At 46.1% G+C, this 21,241-nt stretch overlaps 2 protein-coding genes across 2 annotated transcripts; one reads left to right on the top strand and one right to left on the bottom strand.

Annotated features, from left to right (window-relative positions):
• Positions 1 to 2,867: 2,867 nt before the first annotated feature.
• Positions 2,868 to 9,780, top strand: CDKN3 (cyclin dependent kinase inhibitor 3). Its single transcript, XM_069018615.1, has 7 exons — positions 2,868 to 3,061; positions 3,812 to 3,867; positions 4,499 to 4,543; positions 5,414 to 5,636; positions 6,724 to 6,755; positions 7,300 to 7,403; positions 8,121 to 9,780. The coding sequence occupies exons 1-7, from the start codon at positions 2,892 to 2,894 to the stop codon at positions 8,205 to 8,207; spliced, it is 717 nt and encodes a 238-aa protein (XP_068874716.1). The 5' UTR covers positions 2,868 to 2,891; the 3' UTR covers positions 8,208 to 9,780.
• A 1,128-nt stretch (positions 9,781 to 10,908) lies between these two features.
• CNIH1 (cornichon family member 1) lies at positions 10,909 to 18,479 on the bottom strand. The gene is made up of 5 exons (XM_069018614.1): positions 18,340 to 18,479; positions 17,109 to 17,177; positions 13,507 to 13,619; positions 12,941 to 13,084; positions 10,909 to 12,146 (listed from the first exon to the last, which is right to left on the bottom strand). Exons 1-5 carry the CDS (start codon positions 18,418 to 18,420, stop codon positions 12,119 to 12,121), a joined length of 435 nt encoding a protein of 144 aa, XP_068874715.1. The 5' UTR covers positions 18,421 to 18,479; the 3' UTR covers positions 10,909 to 12,118.
• Between the last annotated feature and the right edge of the window lie 2,762 nt (positions 18,480 to 21,241).

Raw genomic sequence — 21,241 nt, 5'->3', positions numbered from 1 at the left:
TGCACCATCAAGCTCCTCTACCCCTTGTTTCACACCACTCCCTGGCTGTCTCTGCCACACACATTCACGTTCATTCCAAGCTTTTACCTGACATAAATCAATTATTTATTTTGTCCATGCAACCTGAGTGCAGAATGGCAGATAGAAGATGCTTCATCTCTGCAGCACTTCACTGTCCCCAGGGATGAGGGCTCTTCCCATGACCCAGGGACAGCAAAACCAGGTTAGGCTTAGCTGTACTTGTCTGGCAATTGGAATTTTAACACTTTACTGGTATGAAAAGTTATGAACTTGGAATATAAAGCTCTTCACTTTCATCTTTGGTTGGTGCAGGCAGACACAAGAGCCAGGTGTACCCAGAGGAACATCTGACAGCAGGTCCTGGCCCAGCCAATTATCTAAAAGCCCAATTAAAATTCTGATTAAATCATGTTTTTCACCAATTAAATCTTCCAGATTACATATTTCACCCTATGCCTGTGACTGTTTTTATTCACTTTGCACAGGCCCTCAGTCCACAAACTGACAAAGACTTCCAGAATGTAAAGCCTTGATGTTGATGCTCTCCTTTTTATTTGTCAAAAGGACACTTTTTGGCAGAAAACTAACTGTTGTTAGTCTTTCCTGCAAAATGCACCACAGACAAGCTTTAGCACATCCCAATTTGATGTGCTGGGCAACAGCTCAATTTAGGAAATAAACAGAACACTCTGATAGGTAACCAGCCAATAAACATAACATTTGTAATTTAATTCTGGAAAATGCCAAGGATAATAATAAGGAAACTCACAGGACTTCCTCAAGCTCAGATTTGGGGTGCTTTTTCCCAATCTTTTTCCTGTATCTAGTTCAAATTTCACACTTACTATCCCTATTTATTTCTGCCACAGCCATTATCATCGTTTTAGATTCCGTGCAATGACATTATGATTTCCACTACATGAAGGCACCCAAATTCCTGAGAATTCCTTTGATCTTTTCAAAGAACAATCAGGAACATTACCATTGTTGCTCTTTCTATATTTATTTCTCAGCCTCATGATGCTGCTTCCATAAAGGTGCAATCCCCAGAGTTCAAGTCTGCAATAACTTTCTCTTGAATAGGCAAAAATCAATCACAGGGGGGAAAAATACAGCAAATTTCACATTTTTATCAGAGTACAAGTGTTGCACGTAATATCTAATGGGAGCACAGCTAGGAAAAAAAGGAAAAACAACATACCTGCTCCTTTGTGACTTTCCTGAGGTATTAAAATCATGTTTGCAGCTACAGTGACTGGCTGTCCTCACGTTGCCTCAATCCTTTGGATGTATTTCTTCCCATAGTTCATCACAGTCTGCAACATCTGGATTGTTTTAATTCCCCATTATGCTCAGTAATGTAATTTTTGTACCTCCGCTATCATATTCTGCATTTTAATAAACTTGTCTTCTCCTTGATCCTCTCATCATCTGTTTCTTCATTCCCTGAACCCATCCTAAATCCTGCTATTCCAAGCAATTTGCTCCTACAATCCTTCTCAGGCAGGTTTCAATAAAACTTACAGCTGTAAAACTAAAGTTACTAATGTAGGACTAAAATTTAAAATCTCCACACCTGGAGATCTTGCACTGGTCCTACTGGGACTCCCACCAAACTCAAACCACTTGTGCCCAGCCATTCCTTTGACTTGGAACATCTTTGGAAGTCTCCATGGCATTATCCTCTAGATTGATGCCAAAACTCACTGTTTGTGTCTGGCTCCTTCACAACACAGCTCTATGTCTGAACACGGGCTGTAGAAATGCCTTAATATAACTTTAAAAAAACAAAATCCCACACTGTTAATTTACTTATTTCTTCCTCTTAATTAATGGCCAGAGTTACTCACAGAATAGACCAGAAATTCTGCAAAAAGAGATTTATTGGAATGCCCTAAGCATAGGCAACAGCTCAGCTCTTAAAAAGAGGGAGCCAAAAATATTTTTTCCTCCCTGGAGCCATCCTTCATGCTAGCTAACTTCAGATAAAAACTCCATGCAAGAGCCTCAAAAAACTATTTTTACAGTACGATTGAAAGCAGTACCATGACAAGAATATTTGACATTAAGTTCATGGTTTAAAAGAGCAGAAAGAGCTCATTTTCTACTGTTAGAAAGTCCTATGTTCTCTGCACATAGAACTGACCACCCAAAACCTCCACAAGGCACCCGCTCAAGATCATCCCTGCCCTTGCGTGTGCTGTGAGTGAAGGCTCACATCCATCTCCCATGTTTTATCATGGAATTGCAGGATGTTTTGGGTTGAAAGGGAATTTAAAGCCCATCTAGTTCCACCCTATGCCATCAGCAGGCACCTTCCACTAGACCAGGTTGCTCCAAGCCCCATCCAAGCTGATCTTGGAGCATTGCCAGGGATGGGGCAGCCACAGCTTCTCTGGGCAACCTCAGAGAAGGGCCAGTGCCAGGGCCTCAGCACCCTCACAGGGAAGAGTTTGCTTGCCAATATCCCATTTAACCATGCCTTCTATCTTTGCGAATTCATTCCCCCTTGCCCTGTCACTTTTAAGACGCAGTGGGACTATCAGGAACGGGATAGTTATGAACACACCCCCAAAGGGATTTAAAAGGGAATTAGGGGCGGGGGATCCGCCCGCGCCCCTCCCCGGAGCCCTCACGGAGCTCCGCCCCCTCCCGCCTCCCCGCCCCAGCCAATCAGCGCAGAGATCGCCGCAGCCGCCGCGTCGGTTAAATCCCGCCCCCTGGTCGCTCACCAATCAGAGCGTTTCTCTCATGACGCCCTGGGGAAGGCCCGCTTGGCTTTCCGCGCACCCTCTGAGTCGCAGCTTCCCATTGGGCGGCGGGCAGGTGGGCGGGGCTAATTCGAACGGGCGGCGGCGGAGAGCGGCGCCATGGTGAAACCGCTGAGGGGCCGCGGTCCGGACCCCGGTCCTGCCGAGGCTCCCGGCCCCACGGTGAGCCCCCTGCGCTCCCCGCAGCCCGCCGCGGCGCCAGACGACGGCTTCGCCTCCTCAGATGATGAGGCCGCCGAGGAGGAACCGAGTCCGCTCCACATTTCCTGGTGAGGCGACACTCGCGGGGACCTTTCCCTCAGGAAACTATTAAATTCCCCTCCTGAGCAACAAGAGGGTTTTCTCTTCGCGAAGGAAACCCGAGACGGGCTCTGGTGGCCTTCCAGAGTGGGGGTGGCCCGGTGGTGCCCATGAAAAGGGATTGAAGTTGTGCTGGGGACTCGTCAGTGGATGTGGCTGGGGGTGGAAGGGGCCTCTGGAGACCAGCTAGTCCAAGGCCCTGCCTCAGCAGGCTCACCCACAGCAGAATGCCGAGGATCACATCCAGGTGGGTTTTCAATGTTTCCGGGGAAGGAAACTCCACGAGCTCGCTGGGCAGCCGGTTCCAGGCCTCGGCTCTGTACCCACAGGGTGGGCAGGCCCTGGCACAGGGTGCCCAGAGAAGCTGTGGCTGCCCCTGGATCCCTGGAAGTGTCCAAGGCCTGGTTGGATGGGCCTCCGAGCAGCCTGGGCTAGTGGAAGGTGTCCCTGCCCATGGTAGGGGACTGGAATGAGATGGGATTTAAGGTCCCCTCCAACCCAAACCATTCTGTGATTTTGTCATCCTCAAAGTAACATTTTTCCTCATCTTCACTTCCTATGTTTCAGTTTGTGCTTGTTGTTCCTCATCCTCCCACCAGACACTTGTGAAAGGGTCTGGCTCTATCCTTTTGATACCTCCTCTAAAGATATTTATATATTTAAATAATTAAAATCTTCCCTTCTGATTTTTATTTATTTTACTTTTTATTCTCTGTTAGGCTGTCTTTGTCTCCTCTCTACTCTTCAGAGTTCCTGGGTTTATGTTCCCTTCCAGGTAAGAAGCATTCACTGAAATTTGCAGGCATATTTGAAAGCTGAAGAGGAGGAATACCTTGTACCCCAAAATTCTGTGTTGTGGGTGACTTCTTTTGTAATCTACCACTGAAATACGTGTTTTGGAAACACCAAAGCTAATCTAGAGAATACCTTAATGCAAGATCACATTTTTAAATGTTATAAAAGTAAACATATCAGCTTTGACTGCATTTTTAACTACCAAAACTGCAGCCATGGTGATTCTCCACTCAACTCTTAAACGATCTTTATCCAACCCTTTTATTTGTAGGATGATTTTTGTGTTTTGTGGGGCGATGGTTTATGCTGTATCCTGATTTAAAATATCCAAAACTTTTCATCTGGAAAACACAAAGCATCTTAAAACCTTGGGCAGATTTCTTTCTTTAATCCTATTACATTACGGTATTAAGCAGATAATGGTGTCTAAACTGTCTTCTGCACCAGGGATCTACTTGAAAAAACAAGAACTGTGTTTTATTCAGGCTGTGGCTTTGTTGCTTACTTTGGTTTTGGGGGGAGGCTGCCTGTACTCCGTTCTTCAGCTGCAGCAGCCATCCCATAATTGTCACTTACCTGGAGTGGTAATTGTTGTTCATAACTTGTTTCAGGTTGCAGGTTTAAGGATGTCAGAAGAAATCTTCAGAAAGATATAGGTGAGTCTTCTTTGTGTCAAGGGCAAGAACAGCATGCAGCTGCAGGAAATATCCTGTCAGAGTCCTCATCATGACTGGAGATCCCTTTTAAATGTGCAGTTCCACTTCCTCTGCAGCTTCTCTCTGAATATGGAATAAATAGTCAGGATGCTTCCAGGCTGGAGCTGTACAGTACTCATGAGGCATCTTCAGAGCAGCTGGGACCAAGATGAATTACAAACTCATAGTCTTCCTTCTTCCCAGAGAAAAGTGAAATTGGGATAGAAAAGATGGAATTACGTAAAGATTTGTGCTGAGTATTCAGCTGTAAGCACTAAAGAGCAGAGACTAATAGCAAATCCCCACAGTGTTTGGATAAGTCAAGCTTAGGAAGAAATTCCTGGCTGTGAGGGTGGGGAGTCCCTGGCACAGAGAAGCTGTGGCTGCCCCTGGATCCCAGGAAGTGTCCAAGGCCAGGCTGGACAGGGCTTGGAGCAACCTGGGATGGTGGAAGGTGTCCCTGCCCATGGCAGGGGGTGGAACAAGATGGGCTTTAAGGACCCTTCCAACCCAAACCATCCTGGGATTCTGTGATTTTAACTGGAGATGAGACAGAAACATACTTAGCAGGCTGTCCTGACTGCTGGTATGTTCTCCAGTGAGACTTCTCTCAGGATTCCCTCTGGACTGAGAAAATTCCTCTCCTGGATTACCTGAATGGAAATGTGGGAGAGACTCAGGGGAAGGAAATAAGGCTCAAACGAAAATTGCTCACTCCTGTTGTCTTAGCCCCAAAGATTAAACAAGAGACTCAGTACCAAGGTGCTTATCTGTTTATCCTTAAGCTTGATAGGCTTTTGTTTATTTGCAAGTGTCTTAATCTGTTGGCAGGAGAACTAAAGAACTGTGGGATCCAGGATATCTTTGTGCTTTGTACCAGAGGAGAACTCTCAAAATACCGAGTACCAAACCTGATCGACACATACCAACAGCACGGGATCTGCGTGCACCACTATCCCATTCCTGATGGGAATGCTCCTGACATTGCCACCTGCTGCAAGATCCTGGAGGAGCTCAGAAGCTGCCTGGAAAATAAGCAGAAAACAATGATACAGTAGGTTCTGGCTGCTTCCCCATCATCACCCCACATTCCTGTAAAGGATGCCAGCTTCTCTCCAGATCTATGAGCAGGGGAAACAGGACAATGTGAAATGGCAGTTGCATTCTCTAGGGTTAGTTCCTGCTGTGAAGTGTGCTTGTTCTTCCTCCTGCACCTGTTTGAGAGAATTCTTCCTTTGAAATACCAGAATGTCCTGTTTCAAGATTAGAATGTCCCATTTCCCCTTGCTCTGTCCAGCAAGAGTTTTAAAGTGTGTTTTGAGTGGCACCACAGGGCTCCTTGCCCCCAGCCTACCTGGGTATCAGGTGTACAGAATGAGTTGGGAGCCTTTTGTCAGAGACTGTGCCTGCCCCATCCCTGGAAGTGTTCCAGGCCAGGCTGGATGGGGCTTGGAACAACCTGATCCAGTGGAAGGTGTCCCTGCCCATGGCAGGGGGTGGAGTGAAGTGACTCTAAGGTCCCTTCCAACCCAAACTACTCTATGATTCTGTAATATGCCCCTGGACTATTTATCAGGGACTCAGTGGGTTCCAGCAGTGCAAAATTCATTCCTAAATCCCATTAACGGGTTTAAAGGAATTTATTTAGCTGAGCTCAGAATAAAGGGGAAGAGCTTTCCAAATTCCACGTTCCCTGAGTGATGCCACTGACAGCTTCCTATACAGACATCCACTGAGTCCTTGGTCTTCCTGCTGACACAGAACCCTGCTGCTCTCCTCACAACTATCCTCAAACCCTTAATCTGGAGTAGGATGTAAAGAAATTTGAGATTGTCCATCCTCGTGCTCTTTCCTGTCCTCCTGTGCCTTTGGGACTATTACCAGGAATGAAGGGGAACTTTCAAATTGAAGTTTTCATGGAAATACACAGAAGGTCCAAAGAATAAATAGAAGATATCCCTGTAGGTATTGAAATAGAATATAGAAAATATGGAGAAATTCTTGTTCTGACTTTCTTGTACCACTGCTCCTCTTGATTATGTTACGGCAAGAACTGTGTCCATAAATTTATGTGCTGGGGAGTCCCTGGGTGCTGCAGTTTGCTACAGCTCGTTACAACCAGATGTTTTCTTCTCTCCCAGCTGTTATGGTGGCCTCGGACGCTCATGTGTCGGTAAGCACTTGTCTCCCTGCCTGACTAACCCATCCCACAAACCCATGGAGCCACATTCTGCTGGAAGGTTCACTGTGGATGCAATGCAAGCTGCCACTACCAAGAGCAGCCTGGTTAATAGAAAGGAGATGAACCAATTCTTCTGTATCTCTCTTCATCTCAGTGTTCCCCCTTAAAGCTTTCAGGAGCATTAGTTACTGTGTGTGCCCAGAAGGAAGGGGTGGTGATATTGCCAGAAGACACAAAGGGGAATTAACTGGGTGTACTGGCACTCATTCCTGAAAAGCCTAGGAATTGCATCCCAGATGCTGCTGGGAACGCAGGGGGAAAACAGTGGGAGGGTTTTCACCTATTTCCAAAGCCCATAGGCTTAGGCAGGAGCAGCAGGCAGATGGGCCAGTGCCCAGAAATAGGATTCTGCAAGAGATCCAATAGATCTGGGACCTGGATAGTTTTGCCAGGGTGGTTTTCATGGGACAAACCTGTGGCTGTGCACAGTCAGAGGTGCTCAGCAGCATCCAGGTGTAAATATTTTCCCTTACAGTGGCTGCCTGTCTCCTGCTCCAGCTTTCAGACACCCTGGCACCTCAGCAGGTGATAGAGAGCCTCAGGAACCTGAGAGGATCAGGGGCCATACAGACCATCAAGGTAATGGGGCTGCAGCAGGTGATAGACAGGTCCAAACACCAGCGAGAGCTTGGCCAATCCCCTCCTTCACTTCCCAGAGAGATCCCTCTGTCTTTCCAACAGCTGCTCTCTGGGGTTTGAGCTGTTTCCTGCTTTCAGGAGCAACTCCTCCCAGGGAACTAGTGACAGAATGAGGGGAAAAGGCCTCAAGTTGCACCAGAAAAGGTTTAAGTTGGATAATAGGGAAATTTTTTTTACTGGAAGTGTTGTCCAGCCCTGGCACAGCTGTCCAGGGCAGTGGTGGAGTCCCCATCCCTGGATGGATTTAAAAACCATATGGATGCACTTGGGGACATGGGGTAATGGTGGCCTTGGAGTGCTGGGGGAATGGTTGGACTCAAAGATCTTAAAAGGATTTTCCAACCTAAATGATTCCATTATTCAAAATAAAGCAGCTTTGAATTCTGACACCTCCCACCTCTAAGGACCATGTTTTGCATTGCCTTGGGGAAAGACATCACTCATGGCCGTTACAGGGAACCACAGGATCCAAGTCAAGATCCATGAAATCTGTGTCTGACAGTGAAAAATCCCAAAGGATGTACAGTTAGCACACGAAGAACAAATGGACCAGAGGGTGCAGTTTACATCCTGGGGTGTCAAACGACTTTTTAAGACAGGTGCTGCCTCTTCTGTGAGTACAGAGCACTCACTGCAGACCTGGTTGTGCTTTTCCAGCAGTACAATTTCCTCCATGACTTCCGGGAGAACCTGGCTGCACACCTGGCAACAAAGGACCCGGTGCTGAGATCAGCATCACGGTAGCTGATCCTGCCATGGGCATCTGTGTGTCTCTGTGGAAAACTGGACAAGACACCTCACTCCTGACCTTTCCCCAGTGCTACTGCCTGTGTGACACAGCTGCTCCCTTCCAAATCCATGTGTAAAGTATTGGGATGGGGAAGGAAATCCTAGAAGATATGTGGCATCTTCTTCTTTGGTGACTTTAATAATCACTGCCTGAAAAATGTGTACAAGTGTGTTTGTGTCCATTGCTGTTCTGCTGGTGCCCTGCACACCTGATGGGCTGGTTTTCCATGTAATAACATAGAAGAGTCCTGCTGGGATAACGGAGCTGGATAAAACTTGTATCTCTGGAGCTGTTTAAAAACACCCTCACACCCTCAGCTCTGCTGTAAAGCAAAGTCAAGTCAAGCTGGAGCGCTCACCCCTGACGAGCTCATAACAACTCATTCTAGAATGTCACGGTTCTGCTCAATGTGTTGAGGGATCTTTAGGAAGGAGTCTCCATTCCAAAAGCAGGAGGTGTTGTACCAAGACTCTGTGACAAAGCCAGCAGGGGGGTTGTAGGTGACTGTGGCAGGAAGACACTGCTGCAGCTGCGTGGGTGAGCTGGCACAGCCCTTCTGCCTGCTGCCACCACTGAGAGTAAACAATCCATCAGCTGTGCACTGGGAGGATCTCACACCAACAGTCCTCTACCAGTCCCCAGCCCTCCTGTTTCACTGTATCCATTCACAAAAGGACGATGAAACGGCTCCTGGTTTTTGATAAAGTTCGGGACCTTCTCAAGTCAAAAGCTGGGACATGAGACTCCACACAGCACCAGGGGGGTGGAGTTGAACAAGTCCCTGCTTTGTGAACTTCAGAATTTATCTTTTAACATGCTTGAACCCAGACACTTGAGCACAAGGTGATTTCTGCAGATTAATTAGTGCTTGCTGCCATTCCCTTCCCTGCCCTTTGGCAGACAACAGGGACTTTTCCAGTTTCCACAGCATAGAATCATTTACAGCAGATACCCTGCACCAAATGTGCTTCAGTACTTAATCCCTGCACCTAATGGTTTTCAGATATTAAATATTTATCACGACTCAGCAGGAAGCTTGCTGAGGGCAAGAGAAATGTTCTTTATTTTCTCCATAACTTTTTGCCTCCTGAAACTCCAAAAACAATGCTCCACATTTTGAATTCCAAAGGCCTGATACTCCAGCAAGGCATCACACAAGGGTTACTCCAACATTAATGGGACATGAGGCTGACTCTGCTGGACATGGATGGTGTTATCCACACCACTGGGCAGCTGGGAATACTCATCTGCACCCCACGTTCAGCTAAAGCTGGTCAGCAGCAGGACAGTGCAAACACGTTGGTAAATCTTCCTGAGCAAAGCTGGAGGGGCTGCAGGAGCAGCTGTCAGTTGGGCTGTCAGGCCTGCGTTGTTTATTCCAGTGTGAAATTTGGCTCAGACCAGCCCAAATGCCAAGGGAATGAGATTTCTTTAGAAGTCAGGAGAGCCAGGGCTACAAGCAGCCAGTCTCGTTTCCATAATAGATTAATAAATATACAAACATAAGAAAGGTTTAATGAGTTTTACTTCCACAGGCTGAAGTCATCTCTTGTATCTCTGGAGGAGCCAAGCAGCAGAAAAATAAAAATGATCCAACAGGAACAATATATGTGAGTTTCCAAAAAAGTCTTTCAAGATTCTTCTGTGAAAAGCTAAAAATTATGATTGCATGAGGAAAAAAATCATCATGGAATGCTGAAGGCTTGAGCAGTAAGGGCATGGGAAATGCTCAATAAATGCAAGGAAACATGAGAAAAAAAAATATGTACAAAACAATAAGCTGTCAGAACTATTATTACTTAGGAAAGAGAATTTGAAGTTATCACAGTCTGAATTCTCTTACCCCCAGTATATTTAAAAAAACTAGAAACTGCCACTCTACATCCTCTGGGAACCCAAACTTTGTGTCATAATAGCCTAGAAAAGGGAAAAGTTGTGGAGGAGAAAGGAGAGTCCCAAAGCTAGGGAAGGATTTCCACCCAGAGATCAAACAGACATCCACTTTGACAGATGCCACGAGTAAAGTCTCTTCATTCATACCCAGCACAAGTAAGGTGGAAAGGGGGACATTTTCACCATGTCCTAAAAAATAAGAATTGAGGGTCACTAAGTGAAGTCTGGCAGAACTGTTAAAATAACTATTTTTTACACACAGCAATTCCATTGCAGAACTCATTGTCTCAGGATTGCCCAGAGAAGCTGTGGCTACCCCATTCCTGGAAGTGTTCCAGGCCAGGCTGGACACAGCTTGGAGCAGCCTGGGACAGTGGAAGGTGTCTCTGCCCATGGCAGGGGTGGAATGAGATGGGCTTTCATGTCCCTTCCAACCCAAACTGTTCTGGGATTCTGTGACCTTTCCGACCAGGCTATAAAAGTGCTCAAAAAGGAACTGAACTGATGACAGAAAAGCCATTCAGAGCTTTTTAAAATGCCAAAGCCCACTCAGGACATCTGTAACACACAAATTTCCGAATTTCTCACTCTTCAGGCAGATACTCAACACCTGCCCTGCTTCATACTCCTTTCCTCAGCCAATGCCACTGCCCAACACACCAGTGTTGGAATATCTGAATTTCTGGTGGAACCCAGTGCAGCCATTCACACAACTTTTATTGCTTCCAGCCCCCAAGAGACCCAAAGTGAACAAATACACAGTTTATGCAAAAAAAAAAGTTTTACTAGAACAGGGAAACTCTGCATTGTTCTCCAGCACAGGTAAATGAAAAAGATTCCTAATTATTACTCGTAAATTAAGCAGCTGTTCACAGTCACAATTTACAATGCAATATTTATCTGAAACATCCTCCCCTGCCCTGTCTGCTATTTAACTTCATGAAAAAAAGCAGGAAATCAGAGCTTCCCTTTTCTAGAGGTAACTTAATTCCATGTTCTATTTTTAAAGGGAATGCAATTATCCACTGTAAAACGACTGATGAACACAGCGAGGATCTACTGAATTTAAAAACAAAACAAAAGGCACCAGATAAAAAGAAGTGTTGCTGAATTTGAGATTTGTTTTTTATTATCATTTATTGCACTAAGGAACAGCGGGGCAGTTTCACAATCTCACTTTCTGCTTTGAAAAATCTGTAGTATTTACTATTCTTAAACCCACGAGTGTTTTCATCATTGGACTCGATAAACTTTGGAGGTTTGTGCATTTGTTAATCAGACAGCACAGACATTTTAAAAAATCATTTAAATTCATTCCTTCATGGACAATTCAGCTTCTCCTACCACAATAACACAGGCTCGAGATTAAAGCAGGGGTAATGTTTGGAGAAGATACAGAAGGCTCTGGACCATGCACATACAGGGAAAGATTAACCAGACAGAAAAAAAAATAAACCAAAATAGAACTATTTTTTGCATTTGTGTCCATGAATTAATATCCTAAGACCAACATCACCTACGGGCAAAACACACAGCATTCCAGTCCTTCCCAAGCTCTTGGAGCTAGGGCTGATGTAAAGAGTGGGATACACAAGTCCAAGTGAGCCACTACAAAGCCCATCCTACAGCGAATCCCTAGAGTACTAAGGCTAGTAGTAACCAACACCTACTCGAAGGTTATGGCTGTTCCTTAAGGAGTGCAAAGTCAAAACTTTTCAAACCCCAGTCATCTTTATATTAATTTACACATAATTCATTAATTTCAGCGTCCCAGTAAAATATAAGAAAACAGTCTTTCCACAAGTATAAAATGTGGAAATATTTTAAAAATAGGGGAGTCATTGTTTTCTAACTCAATTGCAAACATCAGGTTCCGGATTTAATCTTGGTCGGAGGTTCTTGCTGTAAAGAATCTGTGGTTTTTGTGGCTTTTGCATGCACTTAACTGGAACAAAGCTTGCTGAATGTCTTCTTAAGAGCTCACCAGAACATAAATCATGCTGCAAAAGAAAATAAAAATATTAAGATGCATCATTTTGATTAGTGTTACATATTATAACAGTGTATGTTATAAGGAACAAGTCCATTTGAGATATATGGATTGTGACTGAAGATGTGACACAATGACTTCTACTTTTGACTTCAACAAAATCACATTTACATCAAATACTTTTCTCTGAAAACAATGTTTCAGCTTCTTAATAAAAACAAGAATTTATTTTATTTTATTGTACTATGCTTAACAGAAGAAAAGCTTGGAGCTTTTCTGTCTACAGTCATGGAACAAAGATTCGAAATAGTAATTCTGACCAAATTAGGATTTGTGTTTTAAAGCAGAATCAGTGGCAAATGTGGATTCTTTTTCAGGAAAGCTGGCACTGCAGATGATCATACAGACTCCCAGCATGTTTTGGGTTGGAAGGACCTTATAGATCATCTCATTCCAACCCCTGCAATGGGCAGGGAGACCTCTGCCTAGGCCAGGTTGCTCCAAGCCCTCTCCAACCCAGCCTGGAACACTTCCAGGGATCCAGGGGCAGCCACAGCTTCTCCGGGCAATCTGTGCCAGGGCCTTACCCCTCTCACAGGGAAGAATTCCTTCCCAATATCCCATCTGACCCTGCCCTCTGGCACTGGGAAGCCATTCCCACGTGTCCTATCACTATACATTCTTGTCCAAAGTCTCACTCCAGCTCTCCTAGGCTCCCTTCCAGCACTGGAAGGAACATATTCCTATGGACAGTATTTCTCTGCTGCACTGAGCCAAAAGTTCAGACTGAAGAGGAAAACTTACCCATATAAGTAGTAAAAAAAAGATAGAAGGTAGAATGCTAATTTGCACCATCCTTCTTTCTGGCAATAAGCTAAAATATCTGCATTCATGATGGTCGTAGGATCGTAGAGCCCTGGGCCACTCATCACAGGTCTGCTCATGTACCTGGAACGAGGCACAGGCAGGTGTGGGGGGACAGCCATGGGAAACGTGGGTCCTGCCCCCCACCCACCATGGAATACCAGAATGAGACAAGGAGTAACAACACCCTTTACAGAGAAATGTAATGTCTTACACAGGAGATGGAATCGCCACTTCCACTGGCATTCCACACTGGGAATTGTCTCAGTGCACCTCTGACACGTCAGCGACTTTAACGCACACAACACAACTCAATTCTTGCACAGCACAAGGGAATAAAAAACAGAGACACCCGAGAAAGCCAGGTGATGGTTCTTATTGTACAGCCATGACCTAAACTTTCCCAGAAAGCATCTGTGTTTTCCCAAGACACAGAACACTGGACAGAACACAGCAACAGAGAATGAGTAACAGTTCACTGAGCATAACAGACTTGCCAAAATTACCTCCAAATATGATAAGCCAACAAGGGCATATTGAGACCCAGTGTGAGCCACTCAGCTGCACAGAGAAACATGACACAGAAGAATGCATGGATGAGGTACTCTGGAAGTACAAGCTGGAAAAGAAAAAGATGGGTTAGAAGTTTCGATTACACAGAGCAAAACGTGGCATTTCAGCTACTTTGGAGGTGAGCGATTGCTTAAAAATATTATTTAAAACCAACACTAACAAGAACAAGACTGTGGAATGTGAAAGCAGCAGCCAGCACTATGTGCCTTGCTGTTTTCACATGATATGCATGAACCAAGGAGAAAAATTTAAAAGATTAAATGCTCAGATCAGTATTTTTTCATTGCTTCTATTAAATTAACAGATTCCACGCTTTATGCGTGACACTCAGAAGAGATCACTGAGATATTTCTGCTCATGCAACAGAGAAATATCAGCAGAAAACATGCTCTGCAGAACAGTTTATAGGCAAAAAGATGTTTGTGTTTTCCTGTTTTACAGCTTTGTTTTGGTCTTCACAGATCCAGAACTTTTCAAAGTCGAATTATTCCCAAAATGTAACACCCCAGGCAGAGCTTTACCCAACCAAACCAACGGTGACGTGGTCACACACACAGGTCTGCACAGAGGAGCTGCTCTGCACGGACAGTTTGGGGGGAATCGGGCAGTTTTCCCTCACAGGTTCCCACTGTGCATGCTTTACAGCATCATGCTTCCAGCAGAAGCCCACAGAGCTCAGTATCAAGGTACTATGGATCACAGGAAGCATGGAATGCTGCGTGTATTAGTGTTGTTAATAGGAACAACATGGAGAGGTACAGAGAGTAAACACATGCAAAGAGCTGCAAAATCTCACACCCAACACAGGAGTTAAGTTTCTACAAGTCACCCCAAAGCATTGCTATTTGCTGTTTTATCACCAGGTTCAGAAAGCATCAAACAAATCAGACTGGTTTGAGTTGGGAGGGACCTTAAAGCCCATCCAGTTCCACACCTTCCACTGTCCCAGGTTGCTCCAAGCCTCCTCCAACCTGGCCTGGGACACTTCCAAGGATCCAGGGGCAGCCACAGCTGCTCTGGGCACCCTGTGCCAGGGCCTCCCCACCCTCATTATGAAGAATTTCTTCCCAATATCTAATCCATCCCTGCCTTCTGGCAGTGGGAAGCCATTTCTCCTTGTCCTGTCCCTCCATCCCTTGTCCCCAGTCCCTCTGCAGCTCTCCTGGAGCCCCTTTAGGCCCTGCAAGGGGGCTCTGAGCTCTCCCTGGATCCTTCTCTTCTCCAGGTGAGCACCCCCAGCTCTCCCAGCCTAGCTCCAGAGCAGAAGCAGCAGATCTGTAAAGGTTCTGCCTTCTAAACTCAGGCCCAGTAAAACTTCTCCTCGTGGAAAACATCCCATTTTATACCCAGAGGTTTAAATTGTCTACGTGTGTGTGCATGTACACATACAACATACTCTGCCCTCTTTTTTTGTGCAATATGATTAACATTGCATTGGATCATTACATCAAAGTTTCAGTGGTTTCTAATTTTTTTCTTCTTAAAACCCCAAAATATCTTTCTAGAAATCTAAAAGCTATCAACAAACACACTCACCACCTACTTTGCTACAATATTCTAATTCTCTAAATGAAGAATATCAAACAAAGCAAACTTGCATCAACACCACCAAAATTCAGCACAGAAAATGTTTCAAGTAAATATTTTCATCCAGATCCTTCTTTGCATACTTACCATTTACACATGGCAATTATCTATAGCAGAACAACAACCACCCTGTCCACCATACAGTGCATTTGGCAGCCTGCTCAGACAGTTTCACCAGGCCTGAAAAATCTGTATTTATTTACCTACACATCTCAAAATACATTTTTCTTTTCTCTTGTTTATTATACCCTACTCCCACACCAGAATACCTGCCTCTTTCCAGTCTCCCCCACTTGATCCTCCCTGCCTGTCCTAAAGAAAAATGAATTACATCAGACCCTACCATATTTATCACAGAAGTGAGGGAGGATGGATCTGGTTGCTGAGAAAAGACACGACTATAACAGGAGCAGAGAAGAGAAGGAATCAGCAGTGTACTAAGGAGTTACTATTTTAGGCTAATCTTTCCACTGAGGTGCCTCAACTCCTACCAGGATCTTTGGTTCTTTGTACAGGAAAACAACACACCTGCATGTTTGTCCAGCATCATGTACCAGATCCCCTCAAGAGCCTCAACTTCACTTGTGGGGACTAATCTGCTTCCACAGGAACAGCAAATATGAAGTTATTTCAGACTTTCAGATCACAAAGCTGCCATGTAAAGGACACTCCATGCACGTGGGCAGCAGGTTAAACATGCACATTTTTGCACTACAAAGGTTGCAGTAAGGTCATAATGCATCGATGTAATGAGAGTTGGCCTCTCCCACACTGCAGCAGAGATGACTGGAACAGACCAAGCAAGGGAAACTGTTAGATGCACAGCTCTCCTAGCAGCAAACCTCCTCTCCTCCTCCCCACCCCTCCTCACACTGAAATACTCACTTGCATTTGTGTGCTGTATATCTACACACTCCTTCTCCCCCACCCCCGTGCCAATTACAGTAAATCCATTTTTTGTTGCATATTTTACTTAAAACACGCTAAAGCTACAGTTCAGGCCACGCCACTGTGCTGCCCCTGCATCCTCCCTCAGCCTGGGCACACACAAAGGAAAAGCCACAAGAAATGCACAAAATGCTGCAGGATCAACCTCTGTGCTCTTTAACAAGCCTCCCTGATGCTGCTGGCCTGTAAGAGATGCAGGCAAATAGTTTGCCTCAAATTCGTTTCCTAAGCCAAGGAGTGTCCGAGTTGCATCTGAGAGAGGACACTGGGACACACCCCTGATCCTGGAACACAGAACAGAGAAGTGAGGATATCAGCTATCACCTTCCACTCACCTAAATCCTCAAAAAAGAATCAGAATTGACTTGGTCAATGCTTAAAAAAACCCCAGGTATTCTCCTCTAATCTGAATTCAGTAAATCTGTCCTGAAAAACACAAATTATTTCTGCCTGAAGTTATTTTTTGACACCAACAGGCATGTAACAGTTTTCCCCATGTTGCTGGGTAAGCAAGCAGAATTGGTTTGGCACAAAATATGGAAATCCATGAGGTTGTTGTAAACCCCAACGAACAAATAACGAGCAGATGAACAGGCAGACTAAACAAAACAGCTAAATAGTATTACAAATGTTCCTAACAAAATGAAAGGGAAGTTCAAAAACATGAAACTGAAAAGCAGTACACACCTTTAATGCAATTTTGACTCTTTTAATCTTTTTGACCTTTTCAACTGTCTTTGTGCCGAAAATGTGGAAAGCAGATTGAAAGAATGTTAGTATGACAGCTGACAAGATCACCATCAGATTAATAACAGTCAGAATATTCAACTTGAAAGTAAAGAATCAGACAAAGAATTTCCCTAGAACCTCTACCACCAGCAAGGGCTTCTCAACCCAGATGCAATTCTATTGCCCAGGCTGATTGCATCAAGATACCACCAAAAATAAGTACTTTACACATATTTATTTAGCAAAACAAAACTTTCAGTGTGCTACTTACAGGATTGAGTGTATTACATTGGTCTATGGGGTTCTTGTAATCAGTCTTCAGTTCATCAAATGCTATAATCTAGAGGGAAAAAATGAAAGAGTTTTGATTCCCCAGGAGCAATTGTGTATTTTATTAATAAAAAGTAGCATTTTGGCACAGAACTGCTACCTTTGTTCTCAGTAACATTTCACCTAAGTTCTGCCTTCGTAAACTCACAGGTAAGACAGTGTGAAACAGGTTTTACAGATACAAAACAGAAGATTCTTCAGATATTCAAAAACCTCTGACTACTCTCCAATTTTTTATCTCCCCACCCACAATGAATTTCCTACATCCCTTCATCAGTTTTCAACCCCCCTCGCTGTGCAGACCCCAAACCTCACTCAGGACTCTCTTGGTGACCAGCAGGAACCTGGCATGGGGTTCCTTAATCCAGAAAAAGCAATAGCAAGCTTGAAAGCCGACAGATACTTTTCCCCATTGTCAAAGTAAATGCTGAGCCCACAGAACTGTTAGGACTGGAAGGGACCTCTGGAGACCCTCCAGTCCAACCTCCCTGCCAAAGCAGGATCACCTAGAGCAGGGTATATCTCCAAAAGATGCATCCATTAAAAAAACCCGAAATATGTACACCGGTCTTTATCTTGACATAAAAATAAAGACAAAGATGCAGCATGAAGTACAAAAGGCACTTGTAACACAACAAATGTCCTGCCAAGCATCACATCCTCCCTCAGAGCACCTCATCTCAGGCAGGGTCCTGTTGGCTGCTCTCCCTGTGCCAGGCTCGAGGAGCAAATCACAGAATCATGGAATGGCTTCGGCTGGAAGGGACCTTAAAGACCATCCAATTCCAACTCCCTGCCATGGGCAGGGACACCTTCCACTGTCCCAGGTTTCTCCAAGCCCCATCCAATCTGACCTGGAACACTTCCAGGGATGGGGCAGCCACAGCTTCTCTGGGCAATCTGTGCCAGGGTTCACCACCCTCACAAGGAAGAATTTCTTCCCAATATCCCATCTAACCCTGTCTTCTGTCAGCGGGAAGCCACTGCCCCTTGTCCTACCACTCCATGCCCGCATACAAAAACCCATTTTATCCGCAGAGAGGCCGATCCGCGCTCCGAGGGCGGTTCCGGATGCGGTTCCCCCGCTCCCTCGGCGGCTGTCCGGGGACGCCCTGGCGGCTCTCCGGGGCCCTTCCCCGGGCGGTCCTCCGCTCCGCGGTGCCCGTACTCACATGCCAGATGGCGAAGAAGATGAGGGCGGCCGTGAGCAGCAGCGCCAACATGTAGCAGAAGGCGGCGAACGTGAAGGCCATGGCGGCGGGGCCGCGCGGGGGCTGCCGGGCGCCTCAGCAGCCGCCGCGCAGCCGCCATGGCCGCGCCCGCAGCGCCCCCTGCCGGCCCCGCCCGCCGCCGCCATTTGGTGAGGGTGTGAGGGGATGGGACCAAAACCCGCGTTTTTCACGTTGAAGGGTGGGAGGAGGAAGCGCGATCGCGCTAAACGGAGCGCCGTGTGAGAGGGGGTTGGCGTAGAATCGTGGAATCACAGAATCACGGGGTCATTTAGTTTGGAGAAGACTTCCAAGATCATTGACTCCCAACGTGTGACTGTCACCGCCTTGTCAATAGACCAGAGCGCTGAGTGTCACGTCCAGCCATTGCTCGAACACCTCGGGGGATGGGGACTCCACCACCTCCCTGGGCAACCTTTTCCCAATGACTGACCGCCATTTCCATGGACAAAATTTCCGTAACACCAGTCCAAACCTCCCCTGATGCAATCTGAGGCCATCTCCCCTTGTCCTGTCCCTTGCTCCCTGCGAGCAGAGCCCGAACCCCTGGCTGCCCCCAGGGACTTGTGCAGAGCCAGAAGGTTCCCCCCGAGCCTCCTTTTCTCCAGGCTGAGCCCCCTCCCAGCTCCCTCAGCCACTCCTGGTGCTCCAGACCCTTCCCCAGCTCCATTCCCTTCCCTGGACACACTCCAGCCTCTCAATGTCCTTCCTGAACTGAGGAGCCCAGAACTGGACACAGCACTTGGTGGCCTCACCAGTGCCCAGCTCACAGGAACAAGCACTACCCTGATCCTGCTGCCACACTATTGCTGACACAGGCCAAGTGCCATTGGCCTCTTGCCCACCTGGGCACACCCCAGCTCATGATCAGCCGCTGTCAACCAGCACCCCCTGGTCCTTTCCCACTTTCCAGACCCTTTGCCCCAGCCTGGAGTGCTCCATGGGGTTGTTGAGACCCAAGTGCAGGACCTGACACTTGTTCTTACTCAACTTTGAATAAGACTGTTGGTCTAAGCCCATCCTGTCCAGGTCCTTCTTCATGGCCTTCATGCCCTGTAGCAGATCCATACTCCCACACAATGTGGCGCTGTCCACGCATTTGCTAATGGCAGACTCAGTCCCCTCATCCAGATCATCAATAAAGACATTAAACACGACTGGGCCCAGCACTGATCCCTGGGGGACACCACCAATGTGCAGCACCATTCCCCACCACGGTTTGGGCCCAGCCATCCAGCCAGTTCTTAACCCAGCCTAGAGTGAACCTGTCCAAGTCATGGACTGACAGCTTTTCCAGAAGTTTGTGTTGAAAAGGAACTTAAAAACAATCGGTTTTCAACCCAGTGCCATGGGCAGGTACACCTTCCACTAGACCTGTCCAACCTGGCCTTGAACACTTCCAGGGATGGGGCAGCCACAGCTTTTCTCTGCAACTCATGCCAGGGCCTTACCACTCTCCGCAGGAAGAATTTCTTCTTAATACCTCATCTAAGTCTTCCCTCTTTTAGTTTACATCCATTCCCCCATGTCCTATCCCTACCTGACCATGTGAGATTCCCTGGTCAGCACAAGCTACATCTGTAGAAAAGGGAAATGGCAAATTTAGGAAGAAATGCTGGAGAAGGCTGTGCTGTGTGTGCCCAGGGGAAGGGAGGGCTGGTCATACAATCCCAAATCGATACAACTTGGAGCCTGCCCAAATAAAACAGCAAGATGAGAAAAGAGTTTGAGGAGAAGATCACCCCACTCTCCTTCCAAAGGGTCACGTAAAAGTTGTTTCAGTTTAAGCAGTGACACCATGCAGTAAAGGCAAGCCGGGGTGACACTGCTGCAATCATTTCCTCTGGAGCAGAGTGAGGGATGATTTCCATAAAACCAACAGCTGCCAAATGAAATAATATTTTCCGGTGTTATCTGCTGGAAAGCTTTATACACAATTAATGGAGTGTCACAATGAGAGATGAGCAGAAACTTTATTTCCTTCACCAAAATACAGGAAAAACTGTAGCAAATGAGCAGTCTTTAGGAAATCAGCCGTTGCAAAGATAAAGCTGATGTTTCAGTATAAAATCACTCATCTCGTCCACAAACTACTCCCAATAAAACCACTGTGGTGTCATTATATCCCATGAAACTTTGATGTGAAACCCAGAAAACAGATTTTAAAATAAATTTTAGTGAAGATGAGCCCTGCACAACCTGTTCTAGTGGAGGGTGTCCCTGCCCATGGCAGGGTGTTGGAACAAGATGGGGTTTGAAGACTCTTCCAACCCAAACCAGTGTCTGATTCTGAGGTTAATTAGAAGGTAAGACAACACAAGGCCAGGAGAGTGTGGGGTGGGTACTGCAGCCCAGGCAGCTGCTCTGAGCCATTCCCAGCTCTGTCCCAGGAGCCTTCCCATCGCTTTGCAAGAGGGATAGACAAGATGACACTGGGCAGTGAGAACATCAGTAAAGGCTGAGCCTGTTGTGGTTTCCTTCCAGCTCAGGCTGACAGGATGTGGTTAGGAAGAGAGGCCCTGGCAGTGCATCACAGCCACCTCCCAACCACTCCTTATCCCTCGCTCCTGAGGAGCCAGAAACAACAATTTCTGCAATTCCTCTGCAATAACTTAGCTTTCTTCATATAACTTGGTGCTTCTTTAGCCTTATTTATTAGCAAATTGTTTATTTCTTACTTGGAGTACCCTTGAGCTGCACAGGCACACTTATTCCCACAGCCATTGGACTGACTGTGCTGGAAAACCTGACATCCAGCATTCAAACTCTCTGGTTCAGGCTTTTCCAAAGCCATCCAGGAGGCCAGTTTGCATTAGAAGAGCTGTGGGAGGTAGAGAAACAGAGG

The sequence above is a fragment of the Aphelocoma coerulescens genome, chromosome 5, assembly GCF_041296385.1.
Source record: "Aphelocoma coerulescens isolate FSJ_1873_10779 chromosome 5, UR_Acoe_1.0, whole genome shotgun sequence".
Taxonomy (NCBI): domain Eukaryota; kingdom Metazoa; phylum Chordata; class Aves; order Passeriformes; family Corvidae; genus Aphelocoma; species Aphelocoma coerulescens.
Note: the sequence above shows the minus strand (reverse complement) of the source record. Positions and strands in the feature narration are given on the sequence as shown.

What these genes read in the sequence shown, in the direction of transcription:
- CNIH1 (XM_069018614.1), bottom strand. Translation starts at nt 18,420, where the DNA reads ATGGCCTTCACGTTCGCCGCCTTCTGCTACATGTTGGCGCTGCTGCTC. An exon ending in TCTTCTTCGCCATCTGGCAT is followed by an intron (nt 17,178 to 18,339) that starts GTGAGTACGGGC and finishes TTTTCCCTCTAG; the next exon opens with ATTATAGCATTTGATGAACT. An exon ending in AATGTAATACACTCAATCCT is followed by an intron (nt 13,620 to 17,108) that starts GTAAGTAGCACA and finishes TTTCTTTTCCAG; the next exon opens with CTTGTACTTCCAGAGTACCT.
- CDKN3 (XM_069018615.1), top strand. Translation starts at nt 2,892, where the DNA reads ATGGTGAAACCGCTGAGGGGCCGCGGTCCGGACCCCGGTCCTGCCGAG. An exon ending in GGGTTTATGTTCCCTTCCAG is followed by an intron (nt 3,868 to 4,498) that starts GTAAGAAGCATT and finishes AACTTGTTTCAG; the next exon opens with GTTGCAGGTTTAAGGATGTC. An exon ending in CCTCGGACGCTCATGTGTCG is followed by an intron (nt 6,756 to 7,299) that starts GTAAGCACTTGT and finishes TTTCCCTTACAG; the next exon opens with TGGCTGCCTGTCTCCTGCTC.